General features: G+C 45.7%; 1 protein-coding gene across 1 annotated transcript; it reads right to left on the bottom strand.

Annotated features, from left to right (window-relative positions):
- Positions 1-66: 66 nt before the first annotated feature.
- Positions 67-8,806, bottom strand: TTPAL (alpha tocopherol transfer protein like). Its single transcript, XM_034066648.1, has 5 exons — positions 8,751-8,806; positions 7,428-7,880; positions 6,520-6,713; positions 4,556-4,666; positions 67-3,828 (listed from the first exon to the last, which is right to left on the bottom strand). The coding sequence occupies exons 2-5, from the start codon at positions 7,864-7,866 to the stop codon at positions 3,553-3,555; spliced, it is 1,020 nt and encodes a 339-aa protein (XP_033922539.1). The 5' UTR covers positions 7,867-7,880; positions 8,751-8,806; the 3' UTR covers positions 67-3,552.
- Positions 8,807-16,823: the final 8,017 nt, after the last annotated feature.

Here is a 16,823-nt window from a genome sequence, read left to right as displayed (position 1 = left end):
TTGCTTTTGGCTTCTATGATAAAATACCCCCACATGTAACACAACAAACACATTTAAAATATCAAATTAGCAGCTGTTAACAATGTATTTAATCACCCAGTCATGCATCAGAAAAGTACATGGGTTTGACCACTCCATTTTATAAAATGCAATATAAAAATAAATTTTGTCAAAATAAGATGTACACTTAAACCACCCAACACCTCTAGGCCTACATACAACAGAAGGCAAAAGTATTAGTCTGAATAACACTATGATTAACTCATGCCAAAATGAGATTTAACAAAAACAATACTTCACTGAGTTCCTGAAGATACCTCAGGGTTTGTAACACCCATTTGCAAGAGTATAAATTCAAGTACTTTTATTTACAGAATGCAGCTACCTTTTGTCCCACTCAATGCCAAAAGCCATGGCTGCCCAGTGCAGTTCAAGTATCTTTCCTTATGTGTTGGATTTGGCAGGGATGGCTTATGGACTGGGCAAGGCATGTAACCTCTGGGAACAAAGTTAGTTCAAGTGGAAAAAAGAACAGATCTGGTTTAGTGCGGTAAACAGAAAGAAACCAAAGCCCCCCAGCCTGCAAGCTTCTCCTGTCTATTCTGTAAATTGTTTATTTTCCAAATGCTGATATGAGACATTTTGGGAACAAAGGGATTTCTTTGCTAGTAAGTGCTAAAGCTCAAAGAACATTCTCAGCTCAGTAGTCAGGCGCATGTAAGACAGAGCTGTGCTTTCTGCAAGACAAGCCAAGCACTGGTTAGGAACCTAAAAAGGGCTTAGTGATAGAGCTCAATGACATTGCAACTCAGTGTCTGAGTTTTAAAGCCAAGAAAGAGCAAATTAAAAGTAACAGTTAGATGCTTGATAAAGATAAGCCTGGCCTAGTTCAAGCATCCTGACATCAGCTGTTCAGCAGACAGCTTTAACAGGAGTTCTGGAGGCACAAGACCAGCTATTTTCAGCATTGATAATGTAGCCTTATCTATTACGTTTAAATAATATGCTGTATTCTTAGTTTCTCTGTGAGCAGAGGAGAAAAGGACAGGGAGAGATGGATCTAGTTTGCCTACTATTTAAGGCATGCAAGAGAATATAAAAGCCTGAAAAAGGGTGTAGAAGTTCCTCAGCCATCTGCTGGCCACAGCTAGGTTGTTTTCTTTTTGAAGGACATTAAACTGAAATTTGAATTTTCAGCCTCCCTCTCTGGTAGTTCTATAAGGGGACCAGAGTAGCTGTTCCTATAGGTTAGCTGTCAAAATACCACCACTTCAAACCCTGCAGTACAATTAAGGAAAGTGTATCAAATAGCCGTCAAGCCTTCACCTCTAGGGAAAATGGTTCTTCCTATTTTTGTTCTTAATTGTACATAGTGGCTGGAATTAAGAGGCACTAAACACCACTCTCTCTATGTTCTGACAGTTAAACAGTGTGGGCAGCCACCTGCCTGTCTTAAGTCCTTGTGCTCTGTGCTACTGTCTTGCTAGGGTGGCACAAATAACTGAATTAAATCTCTGCAAAATATGCAGCTTGTTCTGGTCAGAGATGAGGAAATGGCTAGCAGTACTCTAACCTTATTTTAAATGGTGATGTTGGGTTTTGTTTAATTTTCCCCATACTAAAGGTAATAGTTGTCAAAAGAGGAGTAAGAATTGGCTTATAAAGTTAGCAAGTATCAGATGCTTCTCATCTCTTCCCACTTTTAACCTAAAACAGTTCAAGTGATGAGTTCGCTGATCCCACAGATTCTGACTGCCACACAGAAAAAACCTCCATGGTCTACCCCTTTTCAAAACTCAATCTCCTTTTATAATGCTTGGATGAAAAGTATGGCATTTGCTTGTTCCTAGTTCCAGAATCAGGTCTGCTGCCAGATCAGGAAGTCATTACAGTGGTAGAAAAGTCTTCTTTTTGGCAGTGCAATTGTGCTGCAGGGAGACTGAAAGGAATAGACATTCAAAACAGATTGGCACTTTGAAAAATGAATGTCTGAAATTCTTAAGATGCTTTAGTTTTTTGTTTACAGAAACAACTGGTACCTATAATGACACTTGGCACTAAATAAAGATTTCAGCTACAGAAAGTGCTCTAGAGGTAAGTCTCCAATTAGAAGGGATGTTATTTTTCACAAACTATTGAACTACTTTACCTTGATGTAACAAGCTGTGCTTTCCTGGCCCTAGTGAGGTTTTCCATCCACACTGTTACAGTGCAGAAAAACATGTGCAAAGAGTGTGCTAAGAGTTAAGTTCTAATTCAAGACCATTAAACAGACTGAACTTGAGGAGTGGGAACAGCTTATTTAGACATAGGTATCTTACCCTGATATGACAGTGGAGTCTTAGTTCTGTCTCTAGACAAAGACCTAGAGGCACAGGCATACAAGCTACAGGTAAATACTGCAAAGATGATTAAAGTACAGGAATGGGACAACCAAAGACAAAAGAGATCAACAAAGTTGTAAACAAAGTTGTAACATTCCACAAAAGAGCTGACAAGCACAGTGAACAAAATGCTACAGTGCCAGGAAATTTAAGAATGTGCTTTCAAACAGCCTGTCTGCATTTGGTTTTGCAGACTTAAATCCTGCCCAAAGTAACAAGCTAAAGAAGCACCTTGCTGTCATACATAAAGTATTGCCTTCTATACATCATACACCAACTGCTACAAAGCATCCTTAAAATTCCATGTACGAGTTACTTACCCAACTCATCACAACCAGCTGAAGAAAAGAACAACTGACAATGTGGGAAGATGGGTGACACAGCTGTTTCTTATCTGGTATTGAACCTCATTATTTGAAGCTGTTACCTAATCAAAAGCCATAGTACTTGATCTGAGAAGCTTCCTGTTTTCTGAAAATGAAGACTGCTTGTTTATAATAGGCTTTGGCATAGATGTTGTACTATTTGATCCTCCAGGTATAATTTTTCCCACTGTAAGGAAGTTTCAGAGATGATCTCCAGGCTGATATTACTGGGTAAGAAAGTTTTGCTCTGTATTCATTGAAGATAAATATCCATTGAGATATTTCAGAAATACCAACTCACAGTCTGAACCAAGTGATAAAGGACAGGTCATATTAGACTGTTATGTTTTTAAGCAATCTTCCCTGACATTTTGCAGGGTTCAAAAGCAGTTTTTTTGTCTTGGATTACTGATGTTTGCAAAAGGAGAGTGGAACAGATGGTCACAGCTAGTAAATCATCATTGTCACTTTTCACCAGCGTGGGGAGGGGACAAGAAGCTGTCAAGCTTACCATCCTGTAATATTATGATTTTTTTCCCTTTATCAGTAGAAAGAATAGGCCAGTTTGCATCATTCACATGGAGGCTGATGAGCCTTAATATTCTACATAGCTGGTGCTCTTTGCCTATATCCTCCCTGAACTTTGCCCTGCCCCCACTGTGCACTCTTCAGCTTCCTTTGGTTCTACAGTGTAAAGTGCCTTTGTGATCTGTCACTAAACTGCAGGTTTAGGGGTAAGGCAGAGTTCACAGCATCACCTGTCAGAACAGATCTTAACTGTGCTGGAAACCTTCCCTGTTTTTTTAGTAACAGTAATAGAGCTGAGGTTTCATGCCTCGCAGAGAATCATCACACTGCTTTTCATCAGCATCCCCACTCCCTAGCATGTCATGGGGAGAGCTCTCACACGGGAGAAGCAGCTCTGAGAAATCATGCTGAAAGTCCTCTTCAGAGGCCAGCAGCAGCTCATTCCATGCAGAGGTGTCCAGCTTCCCTGAAGTACCACCATACTCTTCAGGAAGGATCGCTGGAGGAATGTTTTGATGAAGGGAATTCAGATCACAGCCATGAAGAAAAAACTGGAGAAAGCAGAAGACAGCTTTAAGAGTGCATATGAAAGAAACATTTTACAGCAAATTACTGAAACAGACAACTAACAAGCTTATTTTGAGTTAAAAAGCAAGTTTTAGAAGTGAGGTCCTTGTAAGCAACTGGCAGCATACAACAGTGGGCAGGTGCAGTTAGACATAATAGAGGTATTGAAATCTAAGTCTAGTGCAGCTTATGTCCCACCAAGAGAGACATAACAATTGTCAGTCTGTGCCAGGGTTCCAAATTCAGTTTGTCACTAAGTTCCTTCGTGGGATTGGAAGTACTTATGCTTGTGGGCAAAAGCATCATCCTACATCCAGTCCAGTAGAGAGAATATTCTTGCCATACAGGATGCTTCCATAAAGGAGAAGAGCAAGGCAGAGGCAGCACAGCTTTTCTGTGACATCACCTCATAAACAAAGAGTTATTGCCAAAATAATCCAGCCCTAGGGGTGAAATTGATGCCTTGGATACATACCATGTGTATTAAAGCTCCATATTAATACTATGCCAATAGTAAATTCCTCAAAGCTTCTTGTGAGGAATTCCCCCAACAGGCATATTTTTAGAAATTGAAGCAGAAAAGACCAGTTATATCAAGTAAATGGCACCAACATGTTTATAGCTGTGAAGTTTTTCAGTATGTTTTTCTGCAACAGACAAGCAAGGAACTTTCAAACATAACATTAATGTTAAAATGCCACATATCCTTACCCGGTTTGCTAGCTTTTCCTTCAGAAAAGGCTTGATGATTGCAAAAATGCCTTTGAATATACGAGGTTCATTTATTATGTTAACAGCTTTTATTCGAATGGGGAATCCATCCTGAAGGGTAAAGAATAATGTTATAATGCAGTATATAAGACATTTGCCATCTTCCTGTTTTTAGAACCTCCTAAGAGTGACTGTCAGCACAACACACTGGCTCCCAAACTTTCAGAGGTACCAACATAAACCAATACAGCAACAGAAATGTACCGTGTAATAGAGAATAGTTTTAGGATGCGATCTGAGAGCATAAAGTCAAGAGACAAGAAAATCTTGCATTGAGAAATGTATTGCTGTCAGTAAATCCTGACTTCTTATGTTGTTCTTCATCTCCCCCGGCAAAGACACTTAAGTGATCACTGTATTCCCAGCCCTGGTAAGGGGATGCAGTTAGAAAGTGATGACTCTGGTTTCCAAGGAGTGTGCCACACTCACACCCAGAGCAGGCTGATTCAGTGTCTCCAGCTACAAGATTTAGTACCCAAGGTACTCTAAAATGTTTTTCTACATCAGGAAGAAATCTGGTACCACTATTTTTCTGCCGTTCCAACTGTTCTGTCATGCTAACTACAAAGACAAACAGGCTCTGCTGCCAACAGAACACAGTGTCTCTTCCACAAGACAGTTTAAAACAAGTTAGTTTTAGTTACAGGATTCCTGCTGGACAAATACAATTGCAGAAACATTTTTATGAGGCTCATGATCAGCAATTAAGGTCTTGTGCCACAGTGAAGTTTCTTTCCCTTGTAACCAGCTCTACATACACAAAGCAAGCAGTCAGTGCCTGGAGTAAAAAGGCAACATGCACTGCAGGAGTGTTTTTCTCCTTATGAAGGTCAATAAATTAGCTCATCTTTACAAGATACGCAGCTCAGCAAGGTTGATGCAACATGTTTATATGCCACTTATACCTTCATGTCCTTCACCATGTTCAGCTTTTGTTTAGAGAAAAGCTTCCAGTTACAACAGCAGGATACTTATTACTTCATTTATACAAATTAAATATGGGCTCAGACAGTTGAATGACACATTAGGATCATAATTTAAAGGAGTTCTTACATAGGCATTCATAAACTCACTAGTTTCATCTCCATAACTTCCCAGATTCCCCCTATGTTTCCTTATCCCCCTCAGATACAACGAAGATTTTAACCATCTCAGGCCAGAATCAAAGTAATAAGGGAATTAACCCATTCAAAAGATGTTTTCCTCATCTCAGTCCTCCAGGTAGTATGGCAGAACATCAAGTAAAATCAGAGCTCCCTTGCCACTTTGGCCAGGTTACTGCTTGCTCCTTTCACCTTCCTACTTTGTACAACTCCAGTTGTGTTACACCCCTGCTCTAATTTGTTCTCATCATTTTCCTTCCCAACATCTATTTGAAATCTTTTATTCCTGTCTCTTTCTCTGCCCCTTAGGCTGAAAAAGCCTCTCTTCCTTCAGGAAGCAGATGGAAATCCACCTCAAATCATACCCACACAGAAGTCCTCTCTGCCAAAATCTTGCCACTGTTCTTGAACTTGCACTTGCCCAGTGGTCAGCTCCATCTCGCTGACAGTAACCATTTAAATAACAACCCATTCCTCGGCATTTAGGAAACACAGTGTCTTCTCTCTAGCTGTAAGTCAGTGCTCTCCCTCTTCCTTACCATAACCTAGCAGAACTGCTTTTTCCTGTTCCAACTCAAAGTTTACGTTTCTAATGCAAATTTAGTTTTAGGGATGTAGAAGTCAGAAAAGGCAAGTGAGTTAAGTTGGCAAGGGTGTTAGAAACTGATTGGGCAGAGACATGTTTTAACTCTGCTATTAAAAGCCAAGCTCCTTAAGTTGCTGGTGACAGTCAAGAACTCTAGACACAGAAGCAGTCATTTACAATGCACAAGCTTATTTTCCCACCAGTTCAGGTCTTACCTGAAGAATTCCAATCACTTTTTTGGCTACAAAAGGACCAAAATGAGACGCCTTAGATAAGCTGACTCCTTTGTAGTCTGCCAGGATTACAATTCCATTCACCTGGGTCTCTTCGGACTGAATGAGTTTTTCTAACGTTAAGTATATGGCACGAAAGTTCTCAGTAATTGGGTAATTACTTGGTGTCCATCTGTCTGAGGTTACAAGACATGGATGGTAAGTTGGAGAGCAAATACAAGCTAACAATACACATTCCAAAACCTGATTTTCCATTTTCCTGAACTCTTAAACACTTAGTCTTTAATAGCCACAGTCTTAGTTCAGAGCAGCCCTTCTTAAGCAAGAGCTAAATGGCAACTCATGTTTACTTCAGGGAGCAAAGGCAACAGTTTTTAAGAACCCCACTGTCCACCCAGCACAGCTTAGTAGCAGTTTCAGCTCAGAAAGAAAGCAGGTTAATGGAAAAGAGGAGAATGGATGAAGACAAATCTACAGCAACCCTGGCAGCAGTCAAAGTACATGGAAAGTTCTGATTGTTTACACAGAAGTCAAAGCCATAGACTCCTCTCTCTACTTACTGTCACACGAATTACAAGCTTCTAGTGGCAGGCCCAGCAGTTTCAGTTTGAGTTACTACATTAATTTCTCTTGAATTGCTTAATATTTAATCAACCCACCTCCCTGCATTTTCATTTTGACACAAGTGCAGTTATTACTGACACAGGAAAAGGAACCAATGTAACATTGGCTAATTGGCTAATGACAAATGTGTCCCTTGACAAGTTAGCTTTTCAAAGAGAACCTATGTACTCTGTCTAAATAACCACTGTTCAGCAGAGCAGGGAACACATTTTTGGACCAGACACACCTTGAAGATGGACAACAAAGACATTCATGCAGTTTGGTACCTGGGCGGATGCAGACGATGTGGCGTCCCTCAGGGTCCAGCCGAGGCAGCACAGTGACAAAGCCTGACTCGAGGACAGGCTTTATTGCGGATGGCTTCAAGTTATTGAAGACCTCAGGCCAGCTCCTCCTGCAGGTGTGGTAGTTCACCAGAAGCTGAAGAGCTCGATCGTAATCAAACTTCCTGGCTCTGAGGAACCTTAGCAAGAAAGCATCGTCCAGGCAGGTCCCCAGAGAGGGATAGTCTTTGCACACCATATCTCGGAGCGCCTGCACATCACGGAGCCTCCATTCAGGTTTCTCCTGGAGCTCTTCCCGAGCTTTGGTAATGAGATCGGGAGACAACGTGCAAACATACTTTGGCCGATCTGGTAAGAACTCGCTGTCTGATGGAGACCCCGCTGATGGACTCGTCCTGGTGCAGTCACTGTCTCCTGACATAATGCAGCAGGAATCTGTCAAGAACCAAGCGCTACAAATGACAAACAATCCCACGGACTAAGAAGCACATTTATTATTTACATCTTTATTATATCCTGTATCCCTCCTTCTCCTGGCTGAAGAGAAGGCCCTTCCAAGAACTGGTACTACAGCCAGAAGCACAGCTGAGGCATTTAAATTCTCGTCCTACGATTAGAAAGCACAGGTTTCTCTAATGTGTTTATCCTGCATAGCAAGTAGAAAGCTACTTCGGATGAAACCTAACCAAATAAATAAAAATTAAAATACAAAATTACACAGCTTCATTGCAAAATACAGCATTTAATTTGCCTGAACATTTATTTCCTATGTGCAGTTGGAAACTAAAGCATCCCAGATAAGCAGGATTCTCACAGTTGGTCAAATGAGAGCCTCTTGTGAGCAGCCCTCACAGCTGACCCCAGACAGCCAGGAGTCTTCATTAACTTCGCTGCGAATAAGCGCATTGATCACCATGTTCTGCCCATGTGAACGTTTGAGCCATTCAGGAGGAGTGGAATTCGGGACTTCACCGATTGGATGAGCAGGTACGAAAATTACAGGCTCTTACGCCAGCCCCGTGTGGGCACTAAGGCAGGCTCAATCTAGTTATTGTCTGCTGCCGGTATCTGAACTGGGACGTGGATTCCCAAATCCAGCAGCAAACGGAAAGAGATGAATGAAAACTTACAAACTGACAGGACTGGCACAGCTCTTGAGGCTCGTTCCCAACCACCATGATTCTCTGACCCGGCCCCTGGCAGCGGAGCCTTGCTCCCTGCCCCCGCTCGGAGGCTCCCGCAGCAGCTCCGCTCCCTCCACCCCCTGTCCCCACCGCGGACCCCAGGCCCCCGGCCCCGCCGTACCGGAGCGCTCCGCGCAGCTGCGCCGTGTCCCGGCAGCGGCGCCCCGGATCTACAGCGGCCGCAGGGAAGTGACGCAACGCACGTACGGTAGGGGCGGTGCTGGGCCCCGGGGGCCGTGTGACCGGTGGCGGCTGCTCCCGGTGCGGGGGTTCCCTCGCCTCTGGTGTGTGCGCGGTGCAGCGGGGGGAGCGGCGGGACCGCTCCGTGTGGGGCCCGTCGGTTTCACCTCATCCGCTTGTGTAGCGCCGTTCATTAAAGCAGCCGTGAGGCGGCACCGTTATATCCTTACGTGTAGGGATCTCCGCCTGTCTGAAGGCTCTTTGGGGCAGATGTTCGAGAGCCGCAGTGCTCACATGGTGACCGGGCACGTCCGCAGGGTCTGCCCCTGCCGGAGCGGGGCCTCCCGAGTGCCCGGCGTGGGTGAACAGGGGAGCTGCGGCTGCCCCGTCCCTGGCAGTGCTCAAGGCCAGGTTGGACACAGGGGCTTGGAGCAGCTGCTCCAGTGGAAGGGGTCCCTGCCTGTGTCAGGGGTTGGAGCTGGATGGGGTTTAGGATCCGTTCTAAACCATTCTAAGGTTCTGTGACTCCTGCCTTGTCTGTGGCCAAGCCGCTGTCTGAGACCGCAGCGGGCTCGGGACTGCGGGCAGAGAAGGGCAGCCTGGATGGAACCACAGCACCATCTGCGGGCGCTGGAGCCTCTCCCCGCCAGCCAGAGCTCCCCAGCGAGCCGAGAGCCAGAGCAGTTGTGGCATTACCAGGGCAGAGCTGGGGGAGCCTCAGAGCAGGGTCCAGGCAAGTGCAGCCGATGGGAGCAGGGCCCAAGCGAGGTGCTGGTGTAGCCTGAATTTGAATGGCCTCAGAGGGACTAAATGGTGCTGAAGGGAGGATATCTGTGGTTTGGGTGGCGGTTTTGTGCCTTGTTTGGTTTGGTGTTTGCGAGGCCGGAAAGCCGTATCCCACAGGAGTTCACAGGGTGATGCCTGAGCTCTCTGCATGGAATTTGTAATAACATTAAAAAAAGGTGTTTATTCTCAGGCTTGCTGCATTAAAAAAGGTTCAACAGAGCTACGGGGGGGGGGGGGGGGGGGGGGGGGGGGGGGGGGGGGGGGGGGACGGGACGGGACGACACGACACACGTTTAACCCCACTGATTTAGATTTTGATTGCAAAATGGGCTCAGCATCCTGCTGTGCCTAGCGAGCTCAGTGGGCTCGTTTTCTCCTGGCTGTAACCCTTTTCAGCCAGGAGAGGGAGTCAAAGACAGCTGGACAGAGACCGGGATTCCGGGAGCTGGCAGAAGGAAACAAGGCCCTTCTGCAGCAGCTGAGATTCTGCTTTGATTTATTTTTGTTCTAAGGTTTCATCCTTCTAAAGTGGAAAATATTTCAGTGGCACCATGGAAACAAACAGAGTGTGCCAGAGGTGTTAACCAGCAGGGAGACGTCTCAGGGAAGGGGAGTTTATCCCCATGCTGATGTTCCAGTCTAACCCTGCTTTGGGCACAGCCAGCTCAGAACTGGGTGCAGCCTGGCCAGCTGGTGCCATAAGCTGGGACCAGTTTGGAGCTGTGTGAATTAGACCTGTTTGTGATGTTGCTCCGTGCCCTTCCCAGTAGATGGTGGAATAAACAAGGTTGGAAGGGACCTTAGGAAGACAAGAGACCTTACATTGCTCCCATTTCCATTTGTACAGTTCCTGGGCACAGACACTTGTGACACAAGCATGGGAAAAGCAGCCAGGCAGGAGCCAGAGTCCCAGGGTAGAGGTAAGAGCCTGAAACTGGCAGCTGCAGTTTGAAGAGAATGAGAACATGTGTGTGTGTGAGAAGATGGATCTGTGGCCACTGAAGGGATGAAGGAGGTTCCTGGGTGCACCTGACCCACTTAATCTGAGAAAAGGCTTCAAAACACCTGACAGCTGGGAAATACTGGAGCTGCAAACAGGAGTTTGTGCTACAGGTTGCAAAATCAGGTTGGAATTTGCACCCCTCGAAAAAGGGAAGAAAATTTAGCAGGGAGGTGGCAGTTCCAGGCCTGACCGGTTAGTAGCTGCTGCAGCAGGCTGTTAGGAGTAAGCAGGGATGTTTGAAAGGAGTGACGTGTGAAGGAAGCTCTGCTTTGGGGAACAGGAGATGCAGGAAACAGGCAAGAATCAGTTGCAGTCATATTGAGAGGTATGAAAAAGGATATTAAAGTAAGAGCAAGAGCCTTAGGTGGGTAGGAGAGAATAAGGAAGGAAAGTAGAAGTGAGAATTCTACGTAGTGAAGAAGGTCTGGAGGTGAAATATGATTTGAGGATGGGTTCCCAAATGAAGTAACTACCTTACCTCCGTTTTCCTTGTGTGGGGAATATTGAACTCAAGGAGAGTGGTGGATGGTACTGGTGAGGGATTCAATCCAGGTTGTAGGGGGAACTGTAAAGTATTGGCACATGAGACCACAGGAACAGTAGCAAGATGTTTTATAATTTACTCTATCTGGTGCTGGCATCCTGTGGCTAGGAACCAGTAAAGGCAGAACCAGTCTATAAGGAAGTAAAAGCTAAACTGAAAACAAACACCACATCAAGGCACTGACAGTCCCTTCCCTAGCTGGAGAGTTGTGTCCTTACCCCCGGCTGCAGGAGGGAGGACGACACACTGCAGCACATGCTTGGAGCCCTCCCCAGCCAAGAGGAGGTGAGCCACTTCATCAGCTCCAAATCTACATTATTTGCAGGAGCCTTGTCAGGAACTGTGCTGCCTGACCTTGGGAGCCACACCTGGAGCCCCATGCGGAATCCAGCCCTTCTCAGGTCTCCTATCACATGTGGTTCATAGCTTTCTCAGCTCTGCTCCTGGGTGCTCCCGCACCCTGCCGTTGCGTTATAAATGAGTGGCTGTTGGTGTTGGTTGATATTTAATGAAGTCCATGTAATACCCTTCACTCATTTACTTATCCGAACAGTTTTAATACCCAGCCTGGGAAAGTTATCTTGGCTTGTTTAAGCTTTTCCACCATTAGCAATAAACATTTTACAGTCTTGGCAAGCTGAGGCTGAAAAGAGAGCATGACTTCAAACAGCCTTGCTCACAGAGAAGGCTTTAAACTGATATTAAATTGCTAAACTGTGCAAACATAACAGTCCTATAATAAAGATAATCTATGTGTAGGGGGGCTCTGGTCCTTTGGGTGCAGGTGGAACCTCTGGGCTTCACAAATTACACAACCCTTTTGGGCAGCTCAGCATCAGAGCAGAGAGTCCCATGGTGCTAGGTGAGGTCTACTCATGCATGAGGTCCTGTTGGATCTCAAACTTGAGCTGCTTCTGTTGTGCCAGTCTAGCAGTGTGGAAAGGATTGCAGAATGATGGCCCCTGCTAGCCCCCCCAGGCAAGGCCACACCAGGCTGGTATAAACCTGCTCTGGACATGGTGCCTGACCTTGGGGCACTTGGCTATGATACAATCCAACAGCTATTCCTCTGTGTTCAGAGGGTGAAGTGACTGAGAGCATATGCCCTAAATTACCATGGATATTCATGGTCTCAAAGCCTGGAAGTGTACATCCTCCAGGACAGGCTTCCATACCTGTTTTCTGCATGTCATGGTGTGAGGAGGGGGATCTTACAGATGACAACCTCAGCTGTAAGAAGCAGATGCTGTACTGCAGAGGACAGCTCCTGCTCTGCACATGATTTCCCTATGCATATAGGCCAGACCCACATGCAAAGCTAAAGCAACAGCAAACACACACAAAAACTTGGCAAGGAATATGCTTGGCAGGACCCCTGAATGTTTTAATTATTTCAGGATTTCTGTAGTTTAGTTTCTAAGAATCACAGAATAGTTTGGGCTGGAAGGGACCTTTCAAGGTCTTCTTGTCCAACACTTGATTTACTCTGAACAGAGGGAGTGTTTTCCCACTGGAAGAATTGACCTAAAAATACCACTTTCACGGATCTTTGCTTGGACATCATGAAAAGATTTCGCAGCTGGAGATGCTGCCCTTCAGGAAAGCATCCTTAGTTGAGGTTGCAAGCACAGAAGAGGACAGGAAATGGTTTCATTGTGTTTTGTGGTGCCCTGGTACACTGGAAGGAAAGCAGCTCTGTGTTTGGGTGGGTCCTTGGCAGGATTAGCCCTTCCAGGGTGCTGTGAAGGTGCTGCTCTGGGACCTGAGCTTCTTGCAATGGCTGAAGTGCTGTTGAGTGTGTTAGAACAGGAAAAGCACTTGGGTTTGCTCCTGCAGGAACTTGCTTGGTAAATGGTGTAGGATGCTTTCCAGGGGAAGAATGAGAGAAGTGCTGCTGCTCCCTGGGTTGGACTGAGTGCTTTTGCTCTTGGGGCTTTCAACCTGGTGTCTATCACAAGCCCTTATATCAGTGGGAAGGGGTGAAGCAGGGTTGGGTGTTGGAGTAACCCCTAAGCAATATCTCAGGACTTACACAGCCTTAGGTGAAGGAATGCAGCTGTGAGGAGAGGAGCTACATGCAGGAAATAGTAGGATTTCAGTGGGAATACAAGAGCCTGCAATGCTGGAGCTGTGTCCTCTGCTGCTTCCATGGACACAGCACAGAAGGTCTCCTCCAATGTGCTCTCCCAGGTGAGAAGATGCCACTTTAATCCCACACCTTAAAGTAATTTTAAGAGAGGAGTAAAAACCACCCAGAGTGAGGATGTGAATGGCTGTCCTTCACCTGTGTCCAAGTGCTGTAGTCCAGAGACAGGGATTCTGGGTCTGACACTGAGGTTTCTCTTTGCTTATTCTGCCTCAAGCATTTCTCTCAGTTGCTTCCCATTTTAGCTGGTGCATGAGCTGGGGACCTCCATTCTGTTCAGGTGGACCTATAAGGCTTTGTATCCTCTGCAGATCAGCTCTAAGTGGATCCTAGGATATTTGTGAACCAGTGTGCTCCATGTCAGTGGTTCATGGTAATACTAACCCATCAGCAGGATTAATTACTGGGTGGTTTTAAGGCACAGTGAGGTTTTGGGGAGTCCTGAAGAAGAACAGAGAAGTGTATTATTGTGTTACTTTATTGTAATGATTTTCCTGGTCAGTGAGGGGGAACACATCATGTTGCAGCCAGTGCCGATGCCTGGCTTGGCAGCTACAGTGAGGAATGCCTGTCTGACTCACAGTGCTTTCTGCTGTGGGTGTCTATCCAGGCAGCTCTTGCACTGTTCATCACACCCATAACAGTTTCTGGGAGGAGGTGGGGAATCACAACAACTTCCCAGACCAGAGTTGTCTGGTGTGGGGGTCCCCCAGGCTCAGAAGGGCTCTTCTGAGATAGGGGAGTCACAAGGGAGTGCAGGTCACAGCCAGAGAGCTGCCAGGTAAGAGGGACTGAAATGGAGCACAGCCCACAGCCCAGTGGTGCAGGGCTTGAACGGGGAGCACTCTGTTGACCCCAGCAGCATTTTTTGTCTTACACAGGACACTAAACTGAAGGACGTGACTGCAGCCTTGTTTGTGCCAAGCTCTGCTCTCACCCCACACCTAACAAAGCTGACACTATATTGCCAGTTTTATTGGCCTGGCTGGCAATTTTTCAGGTGCTAGGTGTGTTTATGATTATCAGGGTCACACCTCGATTAGGAATGGGGAGAGGGATTTTAAACATGCCCACACCTTACCCTTCCTCCTCCCGGCTCCCTGAATGGAAGGGGGTTGTGCAGTGTGTGTGGGCTGAACTCCCCAATTGGTTGGTGGTATTTGCACTCAGCCTTGAAGGAACTGGCCAGCCTGGCACACAGAATTGCCTGGCTCAGCAGTGCCACGTTGCTGAGCCGTCCCTGCTGCCTCTTGTTGTTCATGACTATCTGTGCCTTTGTGTGCACTTGCATGTTTAATAGCAGCAATAGTTGCCTTTGTCAGAGATGATATGCAGGCCATAAAATTCATTCTCTATTCTTTATTTTTCTCTCCCACTGAGTTACGGAAGCTGTGGAAAAGACTCCAAAACCCTGTGGCTGCTTCAGATGAAGGTTATATAAAGGATATGGAAAAAATGTATTTTGTAGTGGCCAGAGGACCTAAGAAATACCGCTTTCACAGATCTTTGCTTGGACATCATAAAAAGACTTCGCAGCTGGAGATGCTGCCTTCCAGGATATCATCCTTAGTCTAGGTTATAGGCACAGAAGAGGACAACAAAAAGCTCTCATGTCCAAAACCAAAGTAAGGAAGTTGTGTCTCAAAGGCTGTCCTTACAGCAGCTGTATCCTCTGACATGGGACATTGCCTCTGGGCTCCAGGGAGTCCAGCAGGATAAAAGACAGCCCACAGGTGGCAAGACCAGTGTATCAAGGTGATTCCTGGATGGAGTGACAAAAGAGGTGAGGGTTGGGATCAAGGGTGCCACTTAAGGATAAGGATGTCTCTGGGACAGTTTGTGGTTTTTATTCCAAGTGAGCTGAATCCAGCAGTAAGAAACTTTCTGTAGGGACTAAACTGATTTAAGATTAACCAGGTAAAGGGCAGCCTTGATAGAGCAGTTCATGGGAAGGAATCCAGGAGGATTTATTGTTTCAAAGGTTTGATATTACATGTGTGGAGTTTTTAGGGCATATACCCAGGTATGATCAACCACAGGTAACAGGGTTCTGGTGGCAGGCAGAGGGGCCCTGGGTTTTATCCCACATTAAGGAGAAGGAATTAACTCATTTTCCTTCTCTTGACTGGACTAACCACTCAGTGACTGTGTGTGCTGAGATAACACATGTCCTGCAACTGCCTTTGCTGACTTTGTGCAGGCATTTAGTGATGGCTTTGGGGCTCTCATCATCTAATTGTCAGTGTATTTCACTTTACATCTTATTATGCCATTATGTTCAGTGTGCCTTTGGCTGTACCTGCTGCCAGCAGCAGGATGGCTGTGTTTGAACCAAAGCAGAATCATCACCCAAAATGCTCAGAAATTACCTTTGAAATGGAAGAGGGACTTCATCTTCAACATCTTAATAACATATCTTGGCTTCCTTTGCTTGCCTTTCGTAGTGTGGTTACTTCAAGTCTTTAAGCTCCCTGGAAGCATGAAATCAAATATTTATTCTTCATGTTTGTTTTCCTTTTAATGAAAATCAGGAGTGCCATTCAGTCTTATGATGCCAGCACATGTGGCTTCAGGACAGACACCAGCTAACATTTCCCTTGCCAGGAAACAGTGACAGCTGGTGACAGCATCCAACACTTGGTTGGGCTTTTTCCTCAATACCCGTATGCTTTGTGCTCAGACCAAGAGGGAGGTGAGCCCCTTGGTTTAAAACAAATCCTCCCAGAAGAAAGAAATCCATCTGTCTGGGGAAAGTTAGAAAATATTTTTGCATTTATTTCTTCTCTTTTTTTTATGCATACAAACTCTAGTGAAGAAATACTCCTCCTGTTTCCATTGGAAGGCAGTAACCAGCAAAAATGAGTGTACAGTATTGAGGAATGCTTGGTGCAAGCAGACCAAAAAGGATTCCCCACAGAGTATGTCTACGTACAGGAAAAAAGGGTTGCTGCAGTTGGAAAAGACAGCCTGGTTATTATGGGGTTTGGGTTTTTTTTTTTTTGCATTTAATCTCCCAATTATAAATAATCAATGTGATTTACAGAATAATTTACAGAAAATGATTGGATTCATCATTGCAATAAATTACTCAGTCTGATGCCACCACTGAGAGACAGTACAATACTTGTGACACCGTTAGCGCAGGCGGAGGTGTTTCATTTTTGCATTGGAAATCAAGGGGCAGATGTGCAGCTCCCCTGACTGGGCTGGCTCAGATTCCTTCCTGCCAGAGACCTCTCCACAGCCATGGTTCCCCCAGCTCCAACTTCCCCAAGGCCAGCACCACACACACATAGTCCATGGTTGGTGAGAACTGCTATTGCCTTGTGCTGCCAAAAGTGACTCAGGGCTGAAGCCCTGCAGGGCTCTGTGAGCTCCAGCCTTGCTGGCACCCAGGGATGCAAGTGCTGGGCATGGGAGGGCTCCTTCCCTGTATCCAGCTGTAAACCAAAGGTCAGATCTGTGGGGTTTTGGCACAGGCAGGCACAGAGAAGTAGGGACTGTGGCAGGTGGGTGCAGAGCCAAGGGGCCTGGG

The sequence above is a fragment of the Melopsittacus undulatus genome, chromosome 10, assembly GCF_012275295.1.
Source record: "Melopsittacus undulatus isolate bMelUnd1 chromosome 10, bMelUnd1.mat.Z, whole genome shotgun sequence".
Lineage (NCBI taxonomy): Eukaryota > Metazoa > Chordata > Aves > Psittaciformes > Psittaculidae > Melopsittacus > Melopsittacus undulatus.
The sequence above is the reverse complement of the archived record's forward strand: the minus strand, read 5'-3'. Positions and strand labels throughout refer to the sequence as shown.